This window comes from Macaca thibetana, chromosome 9 (genome assembly GCF_024542745.1).
Source record: "Macaca thibetana thibetana isolate TM-01 chromosome 9, ASM2454274v1, whole genome shotgun sequence".
NCBI lineage: Eukaryota > Metazoa > Chordata > Mammalia > Primates > Cercopithecidae > Macaca > Macaca thibetana.
Genome location: NC_065586.1, coordinates 106,793,915 through 106,816,968, shown reverse-complemented (window position 1 = coordinate 106,816,968; position 23,054 = coordinate 106,793,915). Strand labels below are relative to the sequence as shown.

The following is a 23,054-nucleotide window of genomic DNA, read 5'->3' as shown; positions in this document are numbered from 1 at the left end:
CACCATGTTGCCCAGGCTCGTCTCCAACCCCCTGGATTCAAGTGATCTGCCCATCTCGGCCTCCCAAAGTGCTGGCTTACAGGCATGAGCCACAACACCCGGCCAACTTCTGTATTTTAACATAATGAAAATACCATTACCACAACTATAAATAAGTAACTAATAAATAATAAAGTAACTATTCTTTTTAATGTTCAAATAATCAAATAAGTAATACATGAATAAATAACTCTTTAACCTCACTATTCAAATATAATATATTAGGTTATCATATATATGTATATGTATGTATGTATATGAGTTACGTTTGAGCTAGGACCCAAACAAGAATTACATACATTTTGCTGATAAGTATTTTAAGTCCATTTTAATCTACAGATAACCCCTCCTGCTATTTTGATTCTTAAAATTTGTTTAAGAAATCACACCTTAGCATGTCCCATTTTCTGATTACTTGATTTCATCTGCCCGATATCATTTGTACATGTTCCTGCGTCCCTTGTATTTTCTATAAACTGGTAGTTAAATCTCAAGCCCAGCAAGACATTAAGATTGACCAGTGGGTTTGAATATTACCAGCCTGATCCCCCCATTATAAGATCCCCATCAGATGCACCTAATAGCTTAGTAGCCATTAACAACCACATTGTCTAAACTCATTATTCACTAGGGGTTGCAAAATGCTAATGTTCATTCCTTCTGTGTTTATTAGATGGCATTCTTCTATGAAGAATTTTCTGACTGGTCATGGTGACTCATGCCTGTAATCCAACACTTTGCGAGGCTGAGGCGGGAAGATCACTGAAGCCAGGAGCTTGAGACCAGCTTGGGAAATATAGGAAGATCCTATCTCTACAAAAGAAAAAAAAATTAGCCAGGCGTGGTAACATGTGTCTGTAGTCCCAGATACTCAGGAGGCTGAGAGGATGGCTAGAGCCCAGGGGGTCAAGGTTACAGTAAGGTATGATGGTGCCACTGCACTCCAGCCTGGGTAACAGAGGAAGACCCTGTCTCTAAAGAGAGAGAGAGAGAGAGAGAATGAAGAAGGAGGAGAAGGAGGAGAGGAGGAGGAGAAGGAGGAGAGGAGGGAGAGAAGGGGGATGAAAGTTGGTTACCCTGCATCCTATAGTGGAAACTACTGAATTTTTTTTTTATTTTTATTTATTTTCTTTTTTATATATATATTTTTTGAGACAGTCTCACTCTGTCACCCAGGCTAAAGTGCAGTGGCACCATCTTGGCTTACTGCAACCTCCACCTCCCAGGTTCAAGCAATTCTTGTGCCTCAACCTCCAGAGTACTGGGATTACAGGGGTGAGTCACCACGCCCAGTGAATTTTTGTATTTTCAGTAGAGACAGGTTTTCGCCACGCTGGTCAGGCTGGTCTCAAACTCCTGACCTCAGGTGATTTCCCCCCTCAGCCTCCCAAAGTGCTGGGATTACAGGCATGAGTCACCACCCCCAGCCAAAACTACTGAATTTTTTTAACTCATAGATTTTGCATATGTTAACATATTTGATCTGTATAAATCCATGATAGTTATTACTTTTAATGCCCAAATTGTTCAATATTTGGACAGGGGGATCCCCTTCAATTAGCTTCTGAGTACTTCTTACAGGACACAGTGGTCTTTGATAGTTTCTTTGCTTTCTGATACAACAAGATACTCCAACTCATCTTGTAGGCTTTCTGCCCCAGGCCTGGAATCAACCATTTTTGTAAGGATTCTCAGTTTCTTTTTAGCAGAAAAAATGTACTTAGAGGCCATAATCTGGATGTTACAGGTGCTTATTGCTACTAGGTTTGTCATTATTTCTAGGCTGTTCAGTAGACAAGGTTAGAAATTTTTTTTTATATGCTTAACAGAAAATACATCATGAGTTCTTATTAATATTTCCCATTCAGATTTAGAATTACATGATTTTCATTTAACATCTTGATGGTAAAATTGGTGTCACTTTTTTTGTATACTGAAAATTTTGGTTTCTAATGATTATAACATAATTACTTTTATTATGTATATTCATATGTTTATGTGGGTGTGTGTGGATATATATTAGTGTCAGTACAGTTCTATCAACATTTTTACTTACAATATTACTGAACACAGGTCAAGATTAATTTGGCATTCACTTTGACTGTAATATATTCCACTAGGGATGGATAATTAAATTAATTGTATTTTCAAGTTATCTGAAATAATTGTGTGGTTAAACCACCAACTTGATACATAAGTTTGTTTCACTTTACTCTTGATTTTTGGGGATTACTTTTGTCCATTTCGATTTAATTTTTTTATAATTAAGACAAACATCTACAAGGTTCCAAAGTCAAATCTACAAAACAAAACACATTCAGAGAAGTCCAGCTTCCACCTCTGACCCACTCATCCATTTCCTCCCTACCCATACGGGTAAATATTTTTATTGGTTTATTCTTCCACTTTAAATAAATTATAAGCAAGTACATGTGTATTTCATAAATAATAGATAGCATGCCATCCACTTTTTCTACACTCTGCTTTTTCATTTAATAGTACACTCTGGAGACCATTCCATAGCAGAGATCACCCCGCTTCCCTGTCATTGATACATAGAATGCTGTGTTCTATGTATCAGGGTGTGGAATATGTATACAATTGGCTCTCTTCTCTGTAAGAAAGCAGGGTGATGGCTGGGCGAGGTGGCTCATGCCTGTAATCCTAGCACTTTGGGAGGCTGAAGCGGGTAGATTGCCTGAGCTCAGGAAGTGGAGACCAGCCTGGGCAACACCCTGTCTCTACCAAAATACAAAAAAATTAGCTGGGTGTGGCAGTATGCACCAGTAATCCCAGTTACTTGGGAGGCTAAGGCAGGAGAATTACTTGAACCCGAGAGGCGGAGGTTGCAGTAAGCCAAGATCACACCATTGCACTCCAGCCTGGGTGACAGTGCAAGACTCTGTCTCAAAAAAACAAACAAACAAACAAAAAACCAGAAAGCAGAATGAGAGGAAGGTGAATATATATTCGTATTTGCTTCAGTGACCACAGGGGACAGATTTGTGGGATGTCCAACGTAGGGATGAACAGGAAGATCAGAGTCTACAGGCTGCCTAATCTCAGACACTGTTCTACGCATCAGTATAAAGGAAGGAGGACGATCGTTTACTCAACCCATTCCCTGTTGATGGATATCTGGGTTGTCTCCAGTCTTTTGCTATTGCAAATAGTGTCATGATGGAGAAGCTTGTGCCTATGTCTTTTTAAACATTTTTGTGTGTGTATCTTCGGATAGATCCTATAATAGGATTGATTGGTCAAAGGGTAACTCACATATACTTTTGCTAGATATTGCCAACTTCTCCATAAAGGTTGTATCATTTCACGTTCCCTACCATAAAGTGATATGTTTTACATGCTGACAAGTTTTCTTTAATTCTTCCAAAATCTCGGGAGCTTTAATTAAAAACCTCTAAGAGAATTGTTAATGAAAGCCATCTGATTCAATTCTCTACATTTTAGACCGAGGAAATTTCTTTTGAGAAAGGGCAGTGATGTACTCAAGGAACTGCCTGACCCAGTTTTGCACTTTACACATAATCTCTCTCTCTCCTAATGATGTCAGAGAAGTCAGCACAGTGTTAAATATTTGGTTTGAAAATATGATCGATTAGTTTAGGTCTTTGTGAACTGCAAGTGGCTTCCTGAATTGGAAATGGAAGTTCACTGGGAAAGGAGAGCTTCTCGGTGCTTTCTCCTTTCCTCATCCCTTCACAGCCCTTCTAACAAAGCACAGATCTATTTGGAATTTAACGGTACCAGTCAAGTGCTGGCTCCTATCTACACCGACACTGCTGAAGATCATCTTCCTCGAGCATCCTCCCAGCAACTGAGATTAGCAGCATATAGACTCTGCCACTCAACTCTACTATCTTTTTTTTTTCTTTGAGACTGGTCTTGCTGTATCACCCAGGCTAGAGTGCAATGGCATGATCTCGGCTCACTGCAACCTCCGCCTCCTGGGTTCAAGTGATTCTCCTGCGTCAGTCTCCCAAGTAGCTTGGATTACAAGTGCCCGCCACCATGCCTGGCTAACTTTTTGTATTTTTAGTAGAGATGGGGTTTTGGCATGTTGGTCAGGCTGATCTCAAACTCCTGACCTCAGGTGATCTGCCCACCTCAGCCTCCCAAAATGCTGGGATTACAGGCGTGAACCACCATCCCTGGCCTCTACTTTCAACATCTCTCAAATTTCACCCTCTGATCACTGAAGCAAATATGAATACATATTCACCTTCCTCTCACCCTGCTTTCTTACAGAGAAGGCAGCCAATGGTATACACTTTCCACACCCTGATTTTTGCCCTTAGTAATATATTCTTGAGACTTCTCTGTATCAGTACCCAGAGATGGTCCGAATAGTATTGGGAAGACGTAGCCAAGTGTTATTCATGAATCCCCTATTGCTGGACACATGGTTGTTCCTATCTTTTTTGGCCTCTATGTCTAGGGACTGAGACCAGGCCTGCTGCTCTCCCTCCACCATCAAGATCCCACCAAATACACAAGTCAGATCCCAGCCTAAGGGTTCTGGTTACACTGGCAACTGCTAGAGCTGGGCCATGAGAAGAGCACTGAGTCACAGGTGCCCAGGGAGAGTTTTACTTCCAAGAACCCCACAGGAGCGGAGGCTACAATCTTCTAACACCTTCCCCTTTCAGTTTCCTGAATCACAAAACTCAGAACCTGAAGCCCATATAGTTCATATCCTAGGTGGGCTCAGAGAGGGAACAAAGGCCACCACATGGCAATCACTAAAGTCAGTATTTTTACTTACAGTTCACTTAGTCATTCAACGAATATTTAGTGAGCTTCTTCCAGGTGTCAGGAATTGTTCTTAGGCCCCGGGGGATAAATCACTGAGTACAACTCCCCTGCCACTGGGGAGCTTATGTGGTGGGGGCAGGGTGAAAGGAGCCATAATAGACAATAAGAACATAATAAATGAGTAAATTATATAATTTGTTGGAACGGTGGTCCCCAACCTTTTTGGCACCAGGGACCAGGTTTGTGGAAGACAATTTTTTCCATGGACTATGGTGGCAGGGGATGGTTTTGGGATGATTCTGGCATATTACATTTATTATGTACTTTATTTCTATTATTACATTGTAATATATAATGAAATAATTATACAACTCACCGTAATATAGAATCAGTGGGAGCCCTGAGCTTGTTTTCCTGCAACTAGATGGTCCTATCTGGGGGTGAGGGAGACAGTGACAGATCATCAGGCATTAGATTCTCATAAGGAGCGTGCAACCTACATCCCTCATATGTGCAATTCACAATAGGATTTGCCCTCCTATGAGAATCTAATGCCACCACTGATCTGACAGGAGGCGGAGATCAGGCGGTAATGCAAGTGGTGGGGAGCAGCTGTGAATACAGAGGACGCTTCGCTTGCTCGCCCACCACTCACCTCCTGCTGTGTGGCCTCATTCTTAACAGGCCACAGCCTGGTACCGGTCCACGGCCTGGGGGTTGGGGATCCTTGTGCTGGAAGATGACAAGTGGAAAAAATAAAGCAAAATAAGAGGGCCTGGATGGGAAGAGATGGCTTCAAGTTGCAATTTAAATAGGGTGGTTGGAATAAGTCTCATTGAGGAATCGTGAGCACTTATTTTCCAGCCAACTTTTTTTTTAAGCTGCCACAAGGCGACTGGACTGTCGTTATTAATGCTACAGTTAAACTGTCATTATTGCAAATGTCAAGGCAATAATAAAGCAGTATCTTGGTGTTGCTGTTGTCTTGATTTGTGTTATTTTAGAAATTGCTTGAGGCTGAGCACGGTCACTCATACCTGTAATCTCAGCACACGGAGAGGCTGAGGTGGAATGATCGCTTGAACCCAGGAGTTTGAGACCAGCCTGAGCAACATGGTGAAACCCTGACTCTACAAAAAAAATACAAAAAATGTAGCAAGGTATGGTGGTGCACACCTGCAGTCCCAGCTCCTTGGGAGGTTGAGGTGGGAGGATCACTTTGTACTCCAGCCTGGGTAAGAATAAGACCCTGTCTTAAAAAAAAAAAAAAAAGAAAAGAAAAGAAAAGAGAACAGAAATTGCTTGAAATAGGCAGATGCTAGCTTAGGGCTTAGAAACTTTTTTTTTGTGATGCAAAAATGTATTGTTGAAAGCATTGACACAAGCAGGTTTTAAGGAGTGTTCCCAGTGGTCATTTCCACCATTTATCCTATTTGGATCAAATCTCTCAGAAGAAATTCAGCCTGGAATTGCCTGCACACAATCTGGTGTCTGGCTGGAGATGACAGCATCATGAGACAAAAAGCTGGTTTACATGAGGACACATGTATTCAGTACTGCTTTCCTACCAAGGCATGTTCACCTGTCATCTCATTGACTGTTTGAACAAGCCCCATACCCTGGTCCCCCTTTAACCCATGTAGACTCTAAGAAGCTAAGTGCTACCTCTGGTCACACAGTGGCTTAACAGTGGAGCCCAGAGCAGAGCTGAAGTTTATGACTTTCCACATTTTTATTCCTCTTATATGGCCTCTCCAAACATAAATGTCTGTCTAGCCCTTTCAGAGAGGCAGTCCAAATAAAACAGACGATGGAGAAAACCAAGCTTTGGCGTCACGTTAGGTCTCACCCATGAGACTATCCTGACTAGTATTTCTCATCACCAAGTCAGTTAGATTGAAAGTTGAGTTGCAGTTAAGTTCCTCATTCCCAGATATTCAATACACTATGTGCCAGGGGCCCTGCTAGGTGATGGGGATACCAAAGATGAATGGCAGTGGCCTTGCCTACAAGGACTTTGCATGGTCTTTAGGGGAGACAAGCAAGAGGAGAGCATGGACAAATGCTACAATGGGAGCCACAGACGATTACAGGAAGAGGGACACTCAGCCCTCCTTCCTGCTTAAGGCTGGGGAAAGCTCCCTGGAAGAGGTGAGGTCTAAGCAGAATTCAGAATGTTCTAGTTGAGAAGAAGGAAAGAGGGCAGCCAAGATAGGACCGCAAGTTCTGCAGCTGGAGGACTGAGTGGGGCAGATCTGGAAGGGCCTTCCACAGTCTGAACCTTAACCTAAAGACCAGGAGAAGCCACAGCAGGGCTTCCAGCAAGCAGAGGACAAGATCAAGATTGTGCTGCTGCAGAGAAAAGAAGGAGCAAAACCCAACCCAGCAGGAGGCTGGGGGAGAGCTGGAAGGCCTGAACTAAGGGGACGGCAGTGGGTAGGGACAAGGAGGAGGGAACCCAAACGAACAAGAGGAGGGCGGGCAACTTGGAAGGAGTCAGAAGACCTGGCTCTGAGCCCAGATTCTCCAATCATTGGCTAGGTGACCCTGAGCTACTCCTAGCTACTTAATCCCTACCTACTTCACAAGGTTGTTGGAGGATTAACTGGGATAACCTAGAAGGAAACAAAGTGCCCTGTGAATGCTACAGACTGCAAAACACAGCGCCATTCACTCATCCCCCAGCACTGTTGCATCATGGCTAGGAGACGTCAAATTACCCTCACAGGTGAGTAAGTTTCCCCTGCTTCACTGAACTGCTCTAATACTTAGCTGGCCTTTGGTACATCCAGTCTCCTTTCTGGACCTCATCACCTTTTCTGTAAAATAAAAGAGCTGACTCAGGTGATTTTTAGGGTTTCTTTCAGTTTGAAAGTTCTGCGGTTTTGTCGTCTTATTCATCTTGTGTCCCAACTTCCATGGTCATAATTACTTGCCAAATGAAAAACTATTGAAGGAAGATTCATCAACAGAAGAAAAAAAAAACTAAACTAATGAGTGATTGACTCTGAAGACAAAGATGAAAAAGTGTGTATTCTTTAAACACCTTGAAGGGTTACATTAACATGCTCTGTTCAATTACATAGTAATAAAAATTTGAAGAGGTTTCACCCAAACAATGATTCTTATGTACAATATTTGTGATCCCAAAAAGTTAAATTATCATTGGCCTAGAAATTTACCCAAGAGAAGCTAAAAGATATGTCCAGATAAAGACTTGCAAAGGAATGTTCATACCAGCTTCATTTGTAATAGCCAAAACCTGGAAACAACCTAAATGTCCATCAATGGATGAATAAACAGTTTACACTATATGCACAAAACAGAATACTACACAGCAAAGTAAAAGGCCCAAAGTTTTGATACAAGAAACAACATATCTGAACGTCAAAATCATTATGCTAAAAAACCCATAAAATAGAAGAACATATTTGCAAATTATACACCTAATAAGGGCCTACTCTCCAGAATTTTCAAAGAACTCTTACCATTCCAAAACAAGAATGCAAAAAACCCAATTTAAAAATGGATGATAGATTTGAGTAGACATTTCTCAAAAGAAGATATTTAAACAGCCAAAAAGCCAACATGAAAAGAAGCTCAATATCATTAGTCATTACTGAAATACAAATCTAAACCACATTGAGATACTACTTCGTACCCACTAGGATGGCCATTAAAAACAACAACGACAACAACAGGCCAGGCACAGTGGCTCATGCCTGTAATCCCAGCACTTTAGGAGGTCAAGGCAGGCAGATCATGAGGTCAGGAGATTAAGACAATCCTGGTTGACATGGTGAAATCCCATCTCTACTAAAAATACAAAAAATTAGCCGGGCGTGGTGGCATGTGCCTGTAGTCCCAGCTACTCGGGAGGCTGAGACAGGAGAATCACTTGAACCTGGGAGGCAGACGTTACAGTGAGTTGAGAACACGCCAATGCACTCCAGCCTGGGTGACAGAGTGAGACTCCATCTCGAAAAACAAACAAACAAACAAACAAAACCAGAAAATAACAAGTGCTGGCAAGGATGTGAAGAAATTGGAACCTTCATTCATTGCTGGAGGGAATGTAAAATGGTGCAGGGCTTTGGAAAGCTATCTGGAGGTTCCTCGATAAATTAATCATAGAATTACTATATGACTGGCCAGGTGTGGTTGCTCATGTCTGTAGTTCCAGCACTTTGGGAGGTCAAGGCTGGTGGATGACCTGAGGTCAGGAGTTTGAGACCTGACTGGCCAACATGGTGCAACCCCATCTCTACTAAAAATACGAAAATTAGCTGGGTGTGGTGGCGGGTGCCTGTAATCCCAGCTATTTGGGAGGCTGAGGCACAAGAATCACTTGAGCCTGGGAGGCTGAGATTGCAGTAAGCTGAGATCATGCCACTGTACTCCAGCCTGGGCAACAGAGCGAGACTCCATGTCCAAAAAAAAAAAAAAAAAAAGAATTACCACATGACCCACCAATTCCACTCCAAGATATATACCCAAAAGAACCAAAAACAGATGTTCAAACAAAAACTTGTACAAAAATGTTCATAGTAGCACTATTCATAATAGTAAAAAGGTAGAAAAAAACAAATGTCTATCAGTAGATGAATGGACAAAGAAAACGTTATCTCTACCTATACAATGGAATATTATTCAGCAGTAAAAAGGCATAAAGTGCTGACACATGACACAGTATGGATGAACCTTGAAAGCATGATGCCATGTAAAAGAAGCCAGACACAAAAAGCCACATATGTCATCCCATTTATAGGAAACCTCCAGAATAGGCAAATCCATAGGGACGGAAAGTAGATTGGTTTCCAGTGACTGGGGAGAGGCAGGAATGGGAAGTAACTGCTTAGTAGGCATGAAGTTTCCTTTTGAGGCAATGCAAACGTTTTGGTACTAGAGAGTGGTGATGGTTGCACAACACTGTGAACGTACTTGATGTCACTAAATTATGCACTTTAAAATAGTGAAAGAAGACACACACGTGCACACACACACACACAGAGTACATACTTGGATTTCATTTGTATAAAATTCTAGAAAACACAAACAAACAAAGCAAATCAGTGGTACCCTGAATGTGAGGGGGATAAGGAGAAGAGGGAAAGATAAATTATAAGAAGTGTGAAGAAACATCGTGGGCTGATCATTTTTTTTTTTTTTTTTTTTTTTGAGATGGAGTTTTGCTCTTGTTGCCCAGGCTGGAGTGCAATGGCGCGATCTCCTCGGCTCACTGTAACCTCTGCCTCCCAGGTTCAAACAATTATCCTGCCTCAGCCTCCAGAGTAGATGGGATTTCAGGCACCCGCCACCACGCCCGGCAATTTTTTTGTATTTTTAGTAGAGACGGAGTTTCACCATGTTGGCCAGGCTGGTCTCAAACTCCTGACCACAGGTGATCCACGTGCCTCGGCCTCCCAAAGTGCTGGGATTACAGGAGTGAGCCACCACACCCAGCCAACAATGTTTATTATTATCTCAATTGTTTAATGGTTTAATGGATCCTGATGGATGCTTTAAACATGTGCAGCTTAACATACTTCAATTATACCTCTTAAAATTGAAAAAAAAAAAGTTTTAAATTTTATTATTAGATCTCTGAATTGTTAGCATTATTGAATTGCTACTTGAAACACACTGAGAAACTCATGGTTTAAAGGATTTTTACCATAAACCCTGTCGCAGGTCAAAAGTCACAATCCTTCCCCGATTTATGGATTCTATTCAGTCTGGTTGGTACAGACCATGGTTTCTTAAAGCAGAAGAACACCTGTAACAATGTCTGCGAAGATGATTCAAAAAGTATGTCTGGCAGAGACTAGCTGAGCTTGATGTGTCCTTGTTTCAAGTCAGGAATTCCTTTTGCTATGAATAGGAGCCTTGGACACTTTAATCATTGCAGAATCCTGGTTTTCTGAATTGGTTCAAAAATGGTCTGGTGGAAGTTGGCAGACACTTTGCAAATCAAACTATTGAATCTGTTATTATTTTAGCACATGCTGAGAGGATTCTAAGTGTTTATGTACTCTCTGTGAGCATCAAATTTAGGTCTTGCCTAACGTGCATAACAAGCAGAATAAGACAGTGAATCAAATGCCAGAGTCGGATTTGTTTGAGGAAGTTAAATTGGGATAGACATTTCACTTTAATCCAAAGCTGAACTTACAGTTATAAGGGAAAAAAAGGGCAGGAGCAGGGGACAGAAACAGGAAAAAATGTTTTAATTGGATTGCTTAGTTTGTCTTAAATTTGACCTACTTTCAGATTTATTTCAGCCATTTTTTCTATAATATTTTCTTGTAAGTGATGGATTTTCTATAAATTAAGAATACAGATATTTACACAGAGAAGACAGGATTGCTTGAATTAGTATAACATTCTTTATGCCAAGCCCCATTCCACCATGTTTTCACAAATACTATTTTTCTTAGCTTTCCTGGGTCCTAGTAAGGTTGTGCCTCAGTTTCTTCATCTGCATGATGGGGAGAATAACAACACTTACCTCACAGGATTATTGTTGAAGTAAGTGGATTGAAAATACTTAAACTGTTTAGAATAGTGTCTGGCACACAGAAAGCACTCTTTATAAAAGTTAGTTGTTATTCACTTTATTATTACTGCTCCCTTTAACAGATAAGAACACTGAGGCTCAGGGTTAGTAGTGGCAAAGCTGAATCCAGAACATAGATCATGCCTGCTCCTGCTCCTTTTCACTACTCCACACCACCTTTTTCACCCATACATATTTTGTGTATGAAAACAGGAGTACCAAAGTGGAATAGGCAAAAATAGCTGTGTAACTTAAATCTAAAAAACATGAACAAACTGCTAGTCACTGACCAGCACCACAACTCGCCCAGTTTAGGCATCAGAGCAAGTCATCAGTCATTTTTAAAGCCTGCTTCATACAGTGATTTTGAAAACGGAGTTAAAAGGCTTCTGCAAAGAACCAACATAACTTCAAGAGGATGCCCAAAAAAATCTCATGAGTAGTACAAATTACATCAGTATCCTTTTATTTCCATTAGCATTAAAATGGACATTAAAAGGCACTGCAACTCAAGAGATGGAATGCCTCCTATAGAATTACATGGGAAGTAGCTGAGCCATGGATCAAGTCCTGTGACGTCAGGACTAGAAAAATCCAGAGGCTCTAGATAATATCAATGGGCTGATACAATGCAATCATATTTGCAAGGTTGTTTGATATAAACTGTGTGTCCAAACTCATACATTCTAAAGTGATCCACATATTTCATTACAATTGCTTCTTAAATATTTAATCAAATTAAAAGACAAAGCCACTAGATGAAAGTCTGTTGGAACATAGGATATTCAGAGGGTCTCATGGTAGCACCTCTGCAGACAACTTACTACTTATCACAAACAGAAAAATGTCTGTCTACAATGGAGCAATCTGGTGGCTGCCGTGTTAAACAAGGGATCAAACTTTTAGCTTATCTTTGCCAAAATGTTTAACCTGGATTTGGTCATGAAGAAACAATGGCCACAGCCATATCATGGTTCATTCTTCAAGACAACTAGCCTGTAATCTTCAGTCATGGAAAGGAGAAAGAGTTGGGTATACTTGGTAGATTAAAAAGAAGAGATGGCCGGTGCAGTGGCTCATGCCTGTAATCCCAGCACTTTGGGAGGCTGAGGCAGGAGGATCGCTCAAGTCCAGGAGTTCAAGACCAGCCTGGGCAACATGGTGAAACCCCATCTCTACAAAAAATAAAAAAATTAGCAGAGCGTGGTGATGCACGTCTGTAGTCCCAGCTACTTGGAAGGCTGAGGTGGCAGATTGCTTGAGCCGGGAAGGTCAAGGCTGCAGTGAACCGAGATCATACCACTGCACTCCAGCCTGAGTGACAGAGTGAGACCCTGTCTCAAAAAAAAAAAAAAAAAAAAAAAAGAGGGAGAAAGACATTATAAACAAATGCAAAAAAAAAACAGCTATATGAGGCATTATCTGACAAATGAAAAAGTTAAAAATCTAGTGTTTATTAGAAAAAAATTAAATAAGACCAATTTCCTGAGCTATGATAACAAAATTATAGTTATACAAATTACTCTTCAGGGAAAGAAAAAGCAAGAGAGGGCACACTCAAGGGCAAGCAAGAATGCAAATATAGTCCCCCCAAAGCAGGTTTACTTTTTAAAAATACAGTCCAAATTACATCCTTGGTTGAAACAAATTTAAAGCAGAGTGAGAATTGGGGTGACAGAAATAATAACAGGCATTCCTATAATTGGCTTGGGAGTAAGAAGTAAAATGTGTTTTGCTTCCTTTAAATAAAAATATTAGTTATGCTTTTCCATCTCAAAAGGTTCATCTTTAAACCACAGCTGGAAGGGTATCAAGAGGACGTTTCTGGGCATGAAAGGAAGGTAGGTATTGGGTTTTTCCTCTATTAAGGATCTGGAAAAATAAGTAACCTTGAACCAAGAAGAGCAGAGAAGAGAATGTGATGGTTGGCTTCTGTTTGGCAGGAAGGAACAGAGCATGAGATGCCCAGGAGAGACCCAGTCTACTGCCATTCCCAGAAAAGTCCTGTGTGAGTGGGTGGGCAGGATGGGGTGGGAGGAGATAACACAACCAAGGATGCTTTTCTCAACTCTCTTAGGGGATGTGAGTAGACTAAGGCCAGTACATACATGGTTAATTTATGAATGCCTCCATTTCTCTCTCCTCCATTCCCAGGATGACAAAAGGGTGGCCTAGCAGAAAATATAAGAGACAGAAATAAGGGGATTCTCATCCCAGCCTGAGGACTCCCTCACTGTGTGACCTTCAACAATTCACTTGACTTCTCTGATGCTCATTTGCCTTACCTAGGAAAACAGGAAAGCTGGGCTAAAACAGCCCTCAGCCACCTTTCAGGACTAAAATCTAAGATGCTAAAGGGCAGCTCAGTCTTCAAGATAGTGCAATACCAATGTGAAATGTCTACTCCTTCTGTGGCTGTTTGTAAAAATGAAATACTCAAAGGTACAGACGGTTAGGAAAAGAAAGAGATAAAGAAAAAATAGTTTTGTTTTATTTTACTGTAAAAGTGATATATGCTCACTGAATTTTTTTTAAAAAAAAAACAATATTAAAAAGGAAGAAAAAAAGACAAACCATTCTAATTGCCCCATCCAGAGTTAGAACTACTCTTAATGTTCTTTGCATTTGTTCTTCAGATATTTTTTAAGGCTGGCAGGCACCAGCACACACTCATATACATCTTTTCAAAAACAAACATGAGATCTTTGTATACATGCTGTTTGTAGTTTTTTTTTTTTTTTTTTTTTTTTTTTTAGTTAATATTATATGGTCCTCCTTCCATATCAACCAATGCAAAATAACAGCATCATTCTAATGGTGGAGGAGTACATGACCTTATAACTCCACATGGTTTATTTTTCCAACTGAGAAACATTTAAGTGGTTTCCAATTTTCACTCTTCTAGACAGTGTTGCAATAAATATTCTTTTTTTTTTTTTTTTTTAATTTATGCAATAAATATTCTTATGTTCATCCTCATTTATGTACATATTTGAAGACTTTAAATCAAGATTTAATCACAGACTCATCTCCCTTTTTATGCAGAAGGTTAAAATATTGATCATTTCAAATATCGAATAAAGTTTCTCCACAACTCTGCTATTGCCAGCACGGGAGGACACAGCATTGGCCCCACGGCACCCACATCCTGGCTCTGGAAACACTCGGTCTCCTGATTCAGCGAGGCTACACGGAAGCGTGAGGCCCAGCTTTGGGACAACTATGACATCTGCAAGGCTGCAAAGAGGTTTCAGGGTGAGCTCCAGGCTGGTCTCTGCGGCCGACTGACTGTGCGTCACGGTTCAGGAGTCCCTGCAGCAACCGCAGCCATGCTCCTGTAAAACGTTTGTGTGTCCTGTGTTTACGTTCTCTGCCTCTGAAACCAACAACATCAGCAAACACACTCCCACCGGCTTGTGTTTAACACAGTCCAATTCAGACACATGAAATTATTGTCTCTGTCTCCTAAGCTGAAAGTGCTGCTTTCAGTTTGTTAAAGTAAATGTTAAAGTACTTACTTTAACATTCCAAAAAATTATTCTTATACCAAAGACATTTTTAGAGATTGAAGAACAGTATAAAACTTCTTCCTGTTCACTGACATTAGTGTTTATTTTTCTGACTTTTAAAATTATGTCACTGATCCAAATATTCTTTGTGAATGCTACAGAAAGCATTTCATTCTCTTTTTGTGGTTATTGTTGCTTTCATGGGTGATCAATGCCACAAATATGTACCTATTTCCATGGCTAAATTTAATTGATGTGGGACATATTCTGTATCAGGTGATGGAGGAAGTAGATGGGGGAGGCATTCTACATTGGTGATCACTCCACAAGTTTGCTAAGATTTGCACAGGAGCCACCTAATTTTATTGTTGGAAGAAACTGCAATTGATCATTTCCAATCCCTGGAGAGGCTAGATTAATTGGCTTGTCCAGGTCACTGACTCCCAGTTCAGAGTTTTTTCCTCTCTGGCATTCCTCGACAGAAGCCCAGTAATTAATTTAGAGCAAAGATGCTCATTTTACACCTGAAAACATCAGACTGATCTTAAATCATTCTCTTCAATAATTAATTCAAAATAAACCAAAGGAAGAGATTTAATGAAATCAATGCATCTTTAAAATATATATTACCTAGTCTACTCCTGACACTTTAAAATATATATTACCTAGTCTACTCCTAGACTACTCCTGGAGGGCAGGTTGAAGGGCAGGCCTAACAAAGCTTAAAATCATATTTGGGAAAGAGTCTACAGACAAGTTGCAAAACCAAAAAGTATTTAAGATGTCCAGACAGCAGCAATTGGAGGTTTCCAGGTGTGGGCCAGAGTGGGAAGCGGTAACTGAGAACCGATGGGTCATTAGTGTGATCAGGAGAAAGCAGGTGCAAAGAAAAGGCAGAAGCAGGTGGCCCTGATACAGCCTTAAAGCAAATACCACAGCCTTAAAGAAATACCGCAAAAGTGGCGTGGAAACTATCTTCATGGGGTGATAACCACTCCCAAACACATGCATGACCCTCTCCCTTTTGTTTCTGAACACATGGAAAGATTGATTTGTCCAACTGAGCTTGAGTTATCAATACATCCTCATGCAAGTTGCTTAACTGCTCCCTTTTTGCTCATAAAGTACATTAGCACCAATATGTGCCATCTCCCCTGCAGATCTGCTGTCAGCAAGTTGGAAAAGTCGCCTTAGAAACCATCAGGGACTTACTTATCTTATAAAATCCATCAGGAGTTGTAGGGAAGAGGAAGATCAATCAACTTGACTGTAACTTCCACCGCGGTCAAGAGTTTATCATATTAGACAGATATACGCAACATAATCCAAAACACACACAAAGTATTTGGAGGGGGGTCCTCCTCGCTTTCACCTCCTCCCCCAACAGCTGGCAGTGATAACTTGTCCCCACACTAGCTGTGTGTAAACTTCGAAGACTAAAATCTTGTACAGCTCCTTAGTCGGGTAGAATTTAAACAGTGACCACCCATGGAGCCAGTCAAACTATCAGCTCGCCAACAATACCCCCGTGGTGGTGTTGGAAACCAAATGCACATTCCTGACTCAAAAATATATCTTCTTAATTAGGATCAGAATCTGCCAGTCTACTCACTGGTAGGAACAAGCAGTATTAGGCATCCAGGATAACACACATATTCTCAAGATCCAGCCAGGTTCTTTAAACAGAAAGGGAACTGCCGTGCGCTCCTTTCTGCAAACCACTAATTGCCATCCTTGCCATGATTCTGGAATATGGATCATTTTACTTAATGCAAAGCTTTTCAACACTCTATTCTAAACACAGCTACCAGTCACTCACACCAGCTGCAGAGCCACAGCAATTTTCCCTGTTAAAATACACAAAATAATATCAGTTAGACCATCCCCAATTAAATAATCACTGTGGCAGGAAATAAAAATCAGATTAAGTAGGATTTTGTAGTATAGGAGACCATTCAAACTTTTGTCTGGCAAGGAGACCAGGACAGATGAAGGGAGACGGGAGTCCTGCTTCTGAACTTCTCTTTTGGGTTTTAACTCTAATATCTCAAGCTTCTTCCATTCTTACTTTCTCTATGTAGTTCAGTCCATTTTAATTTCTATCCCTTGATTAAACCCCAGTTCTCAACATTTTGGGTATTCTTGTTTATCAAACCTGTGAATTAAGCTATATCAATCTGTTCACTTGAGGACTGGTTCTTGTGGACAGGGAAGAATATTAAGTTTAAACTGGAGTCAAGAACCTAAAGCCACAAAAAATAAATAAATCAATCAATCAAAAGAGAAAGAACCTGGATAATGTGGGATCATTTCACTATGAGTCAATCCTGGTTGGGTTTTTTCCGCCCCCTGGTGACTATTAGGACAGGCAAAGAGATCTTAACAGATCAGAGTTCACTTTCCAGTGGACAGACTTGGGTCTTTTAAATTATTAATTAGATAAACTGCTAAGGAGGTAGCAAAAGAAAACATGGATAGAAAAATAAAAGGGGTGATCAAATTATTCTTCTTTTCCCCCCTACAGCACTGGCATTAGAATGGCTCTGTGTGCACCATATGCATAGCCCTTTACTGTGACTAATAGGAATAATGTACTACATTTCTTTTTTTTTTTTTTTTTTTTTTTTTTTTTTTTTTTTTGAGACGGAGTCTCGCTCTGTCACCCAGGCTGGAGTGCAGTGGCCGGATCTCAGCTCACTGCAAGCTCCGCCTCCCGGGTTCACGCCATTCTCCTGCCTCAGCCTCCCGAGTAGCCGGGACTACAGGCGCCCGCCACCTCGCCCGGCTAGTTTTTTTTTTTTTTTGTATTTTTTAGTAGAGACGGGGTTTCACAGTGTTAGCCAGGATGGTCTCGATCTCCTGACCTCGTGATCCGCCCGTCTCGGCCTCCCAAAGTGCTGGGATTACAGGCTTGAGCCACCGCGCCCGGCCTGTACTACATTTCATAATACTGATTTATTTGGCAATTTGAGAAAAACTCACAACTAAATGACAGTATATACTATGTAAAAATACTTATCACAACAAACCCTCAAGCAAAATTTCTTTTTCTGATAAAACTTTGGAAAGCTTTCTAGACAAGCAAAAGAATGGTTCAGGCTGCTAAGAAAATAGCCCCCCCTCTTTTCTTCCCTGTTGGGGTAAAGGCTTAATCCTCTCAGATGGTTTCCCTGCTGAATGCTTGTCTTATGTGCAGTTTAAGATGGTATTTAAAATTTTCAAAATTCCTTCTACAAGTGTATTCCTATTTCCCCTAAAAGTGGGCTCACACTGATGTTAACCGGCACAGATGTTAGAAATTCCATCCTCTTTCCAGAAAGGACCAAGTATGAATGCAAGGCAATGCCCCTTTTTAGCAAATTCTTTATTTCTTCTCTCTGGTTCTGGATGCAATTGTCAGCATACCCATCAAAGTGGGTGAACATCACGCACAACCTCCCTGCACATGACCCCCTAACGGTTACATGGGGATCCTTCTGCAGAATGTCTGTAAAATTAGAGTCTGTAAATCGGAGCTGCTACTTATAACGTTTTCTATTCTGAGTGAGGGGAGCACTTTGCTCTGAAAATATAGACAGCCAGTGTTCTAATGCTATACAGAAGACTATAAACTTTAGAGATCAAAGCTGGATTCATGTTTTCATTCACTACAAACACACGCAGGTGACACTAGCTACCAAATGCTAAACCAAAACTTTTTCTATTGTTTGTAATTATTTTTATTCGCTGCTTTAAAAATAATGTAGAAAAAAGTGTCATCTATACTCAAATTAAATATGCAACCTGATGTCACGCATTAGCCAGGAATATTTTGCTGCAAATCAAGTAAGTTAGGAAAATCCCCTATACATTAACTTCATAAGAGGGGTGCACATGTTTGGTTTCTTTCCTCCATGACTAGTGGTATACTTTGTGGATCCATCTGACAGCTAACTGCAACATTTCACACGGAATTGAGTGGCTCTGTTTTTATTCTAATGAGTGCTTTAAAACTTGCAACCTAAAACTTAAATTTCTGACATTCATCAAGGTTAATAAATAACTTCTTATAAATAAAGGATTAGGCTTGATTTTTAAAGCTCACAATTAAAACAAAATAATTTTAAAAATAAAACATTGTGTATGTTGGAGGAGATAAATCCTTATAAAACATTCACTGGAATGTCAATGTTTTCTTATTTCTGCTAGTACGGAAAAAATATATATTTGTTAAGTTCTCAAATTATTCTGATTTCCTAACTTATCCCAAATCTCCTCTTAGGGTATTATTTATAGTTCTTGTTTCCTAAATAGCCTAAGTCATGTTTTATATACAATAATGCCTCTAAGCCAATTTGGAGAATGCACATTTAAAATTAAAATCTTATAAAATATTAATTATCTGTGTCTATACATGGCTGATAATCTTTACAGTAAGAAGAGTAGAAAAGGTATGGATGATTCTTAATGGAAGCTAAAAATACATTGATAAGGAAATGAAATCATTGTACTCCAGAGAAATTAACTCTAGATGCAATCTTCATAAGTACTAAGACTGGCTCCCATAAAACAAACAAAATCAGTCTCATTATTAGTCATCACACTTCATGTGTTTATCTTTGTAAATGTAGCACACAGCAGTTCTCTAAAGACCAAATATAACATGTGAACAGGAACTGATTTTTATTATAATTGTTACTATGGTTTATCCAAAGTCATTGACTTTTATCTAAAATAAAAACCATTACTAATAAAAATCAGTAAACATAGACATTAAGTGGAAAAATGTTTGTAATCTTCAAACACACTATGCAACATGAAGAAGATTGATGTCGCCATCATTTTGAAAGCAATCAAAACTTCTCCTCTTACGAGTTACATAACGACCTCGCTAAAATAACTAGAAAAAAATAGAGGTTCTCTAATAATATTTAATATATATTCCCCCAGAGGAGAATTTCATCCAAAGCTGTTGCTTACAAAATTCCCCAAATCAACAGGCAGACAACTCATTTTGCAGCCGAGCGCAGTAGCTCCACTATATTTTCTCAAAGATGGCTGATGCAAACCACACCTCATAACTACATAAAAATGGTTGCTCAGATGGAATTATGCAAATGCAATTTCAAAACAACCTGCTCAAATTTCGGCACATTGAAGATGGACCTATGAAGCGTTTGCGACATTGTGTCTGGTTCCAGTGGAATTTCAGTGGGTACTAAGGAGAGCACAAACTCCAAATCATCCTTACAAAGAAAGACTGAAACGTCAGTATGCAAACATCCAATCCTATGGGCATATTCACAGCCCTGGGTCCTGGTCCCTGAACACTGATCCGTCACCAATGTAAAGCAAGGAGAGCAATGAGGTGCTTCTTGAGGTCTACATCCTGGCCTTCAAGTAGAAGGGGCCATCTTTGAAAAGCCGAGTCTTTTCTTTTAAAATTAGCTATTCCAAAGATGGGATTTTCAAAATGGGGGATGAATTTAGAGGGTAAATTATTTATTATATGAGGCAAATAAAATATACTTTAAATGATCCATTTCCATAAAATGATATTTATTTTCAACTTGGCAGTATTTCATAATCAGATAACCTTCTACAAAGACCTTTCTGTGAATATAAAGTTCCCGGTTTTCTTCTACTTAAAAGTAAATAATAGAAAAGTGCAAGGTGATTACAATACCAAAGCAATTTCAATAAACTTCATATGCAGCCTGATTTCAAGCCACAAGGCACTGGCTCCATACGAAGTACATCAGATGTTTCCAAATTAATAATTGGCCAAATTGGATTTTTCACTAAGTAAACTTTAAATTTTAAATAGTTTTTCTCTGTTGCTTTATATTTATATTAAGGAATAAAGATAAATTTTAAGTATTGATGTACATAAATTGTCAATCATATTTAGTATTGGCTGAATAATTTGCAAAACAATAGAAAAGAATAATAATATGAAATATTTTCACTTTGGAATAGTTGGAAACTGTTTGTAGTTGAAAGTTATATAAAATATCCAATTAAAGCAAAAAGTTATCACAAGTGGAGATTCAGTATTCCACCAGTCAAAAAGAGGGAACCATTTTGTTCTGAAATACGATACCAGCGTTTTCTAACATTAAACTTGAATTTGCGCAATTCTTTCTATTAGACAAATCAGTCTTCAAAACAATAAATACTTAACTGCTATTTACTTCCATTTACACCCATCACTGATTCTTTCTGTTACTAAGTTTTATTAAATTTACAGGACTCAAAGCATCAGCAGAGCAGCGGAAAACCTCTGCTCTGTTCCATGAGGGCATATTTTGCTGTACTTACGTGTATTCATCCAGTGTCGTCAGTTTCGCAGAGGTGCTCATCATTCACTTTCCTACACTTCTTAAACTAGTTTTGAAGACTTCATTACAAACTGAGTAAACCCTTAGGAGAGTAGAGATCCTTCAAATAAACCAACATTCTAGGCCTTAAACCGTCACACGCAGTCTCAAAAGAACAAACAACACAAAGCATCACTGTTTTTACTTCTATGTCCCTCAAATGGGCTGAAAGAGCCTCTCGGGGCTTGTTAACCACCCTCAACCTTCTCAAGCATTGGGAAGGCCGACCTGAGAATTCACGACCCAAGTCGCACGGGTCACCCGAGTCACAAGATGGTAACATTAATGGAAAACGGTTGCGTAGCTAAACTCTTCGAAATGGCCTTCTTGAAACGTGGCTACACTTTCAGGGCAAAGCAAAATATGTTGTTTACAAATTCTCACCTCCCTTTTCACCCCAGTGTCACTGGTTGGTTTCAGGGGCACCATGAAGGGTGGTTTAATTTTTGGCATTTTACTTACACACCCTCACGCGCGCGCACACACTCACGCACGACTCTCCATTCCAGCGTCCTCTTGGGACCAGAAAGATGACACAGTCCCTGGGCCATTTCCCCCCAATCTGAGCTATTTTAGTTCAAAATATCTAGTACCATCCCCGAAGAGACGAGAAAGGAGATAAGGAAATACAAAATAATTTTCCCTAAAGAACTTGGCTCCCCTCTTTCCAGCCTAACAGCCAGAAGGACACCGACTCTGCCCAGAGGGGGGACGAGAAAACTTCAAACCCAAGGGGGGCGAGCGAAGTTCAGCAGGGACGGGAGATGAAACCACAAAGGGGGCTCTCGGGGTGCGTCCCCAGGCGCACCCCTCGTCCCTGTTCCCTTCTCCCTCTTACTTTTGGATGATCTGAGGTAGGCCGGCTTGGGGCGGGGGCGGGGGCGGCGGCGGCGGCGGCGGCGGCGGCGGCTGCTGCATCCCTCGCGGGCCGGAGGGTGCCGGGGACGCCCGGGCAGCAGGCACACTGCAGGCAACTCTGTCCGGCTGCTCCGGACCGCTGGGGTCCGCGTCCTGGCTCATGGCTGCTGCCAGCACCATGCGGGGCGAGACCCGCCCGGGATCGCGGCGAGAGAGCTCACGGGAGGGGCGGTCCTGGGCCACGGGCGCTCACTGGCCGGGGTCCCCGTGCCCAGTCCCCTTGTCCTTCCCGGTGGCGCGGGGAGGAGACGCGAGGGGCGGGGAGGAGGCAGTCCCGGCGGCGCCGCCTCCTCCTCCTGCTGCTCCAGCTCCTCCGGGCCGGCCACGCGGGGGCGGGGGCCAGGGGGCGTCTCCCGACCGGCTGGAGCTGCTCTGCGGCCGGGGGTTGCTCAGCACCAAGCTGGACCCCGGAACTCTGTCCGCCGACCCTGGGCGCAGGAAGCCGGGAGGGAGCGCGGTGTACGCTACCCGCCACAGTGTACCCCCAAGGTCCGGAGCCCAGCGTTCCACGGCGCAGCACACCGCGTGAGGAAGGAGACACACGCAGCCCGCGGCCCGCCGCCGCGCTCTCGCTCCAGCCGGGAACCGTGCGCGCGGCCTCTCGCAGCTCCTGCCAAGCCGGACGGACCGAGAGCGCCCAGGACGTCCGCGCGCATCGCCCATGCAAAGTGTGCCGGGCCTGACATCTGCCCGAGGCTGGAATCCGGCCAGCGCCACTCGCGCCTGAGGCACCCGACCCCGAGGGGAAGAAAGCCTGGAGTCGCCCCGAGGTGGGACTTGTATTGTAACCCAGGTCTCAGATGACCATCCCCGGGGCTCTCCAAATTGTCAGTTCTAGCTGCTGATTTCAGGTGTCCCCGGAAGCAGCCGGTGGGGCCACCGTGGGTTTCTGGTTTCTTTTTC

General features: G+C 41.5%; 1 protein-coding gene across 3 annotated transcripts in view; it reads right to left on the bottom strand.

Annotated features, from left to right (window-relative positions):
• Positions 1-22,390, bottom strand: part of RBM20 (RNA binding motif protein 20) — a 195,079-nt gene extending 172,689 nt beyond the window's left edge. Inside the window, exon 1 of one of the 3 annotated variants that reach the window (XM_050804354.1) lies at positions 22,072-22,390. In XM_050804354.1, coding sequence (XP_050660311.1) covers positions 22,072-22,271 — 200 coding nt within the window. In that variant the 5' untranslated portion in view covers positions 22,272-22,390. The other 2 variants (XM_050804357.1, XM_050804356.1) reach the window with 2 other exon arrangements.
• Positions 22,391-23,054: the final 664 nt, after the last annotated feature.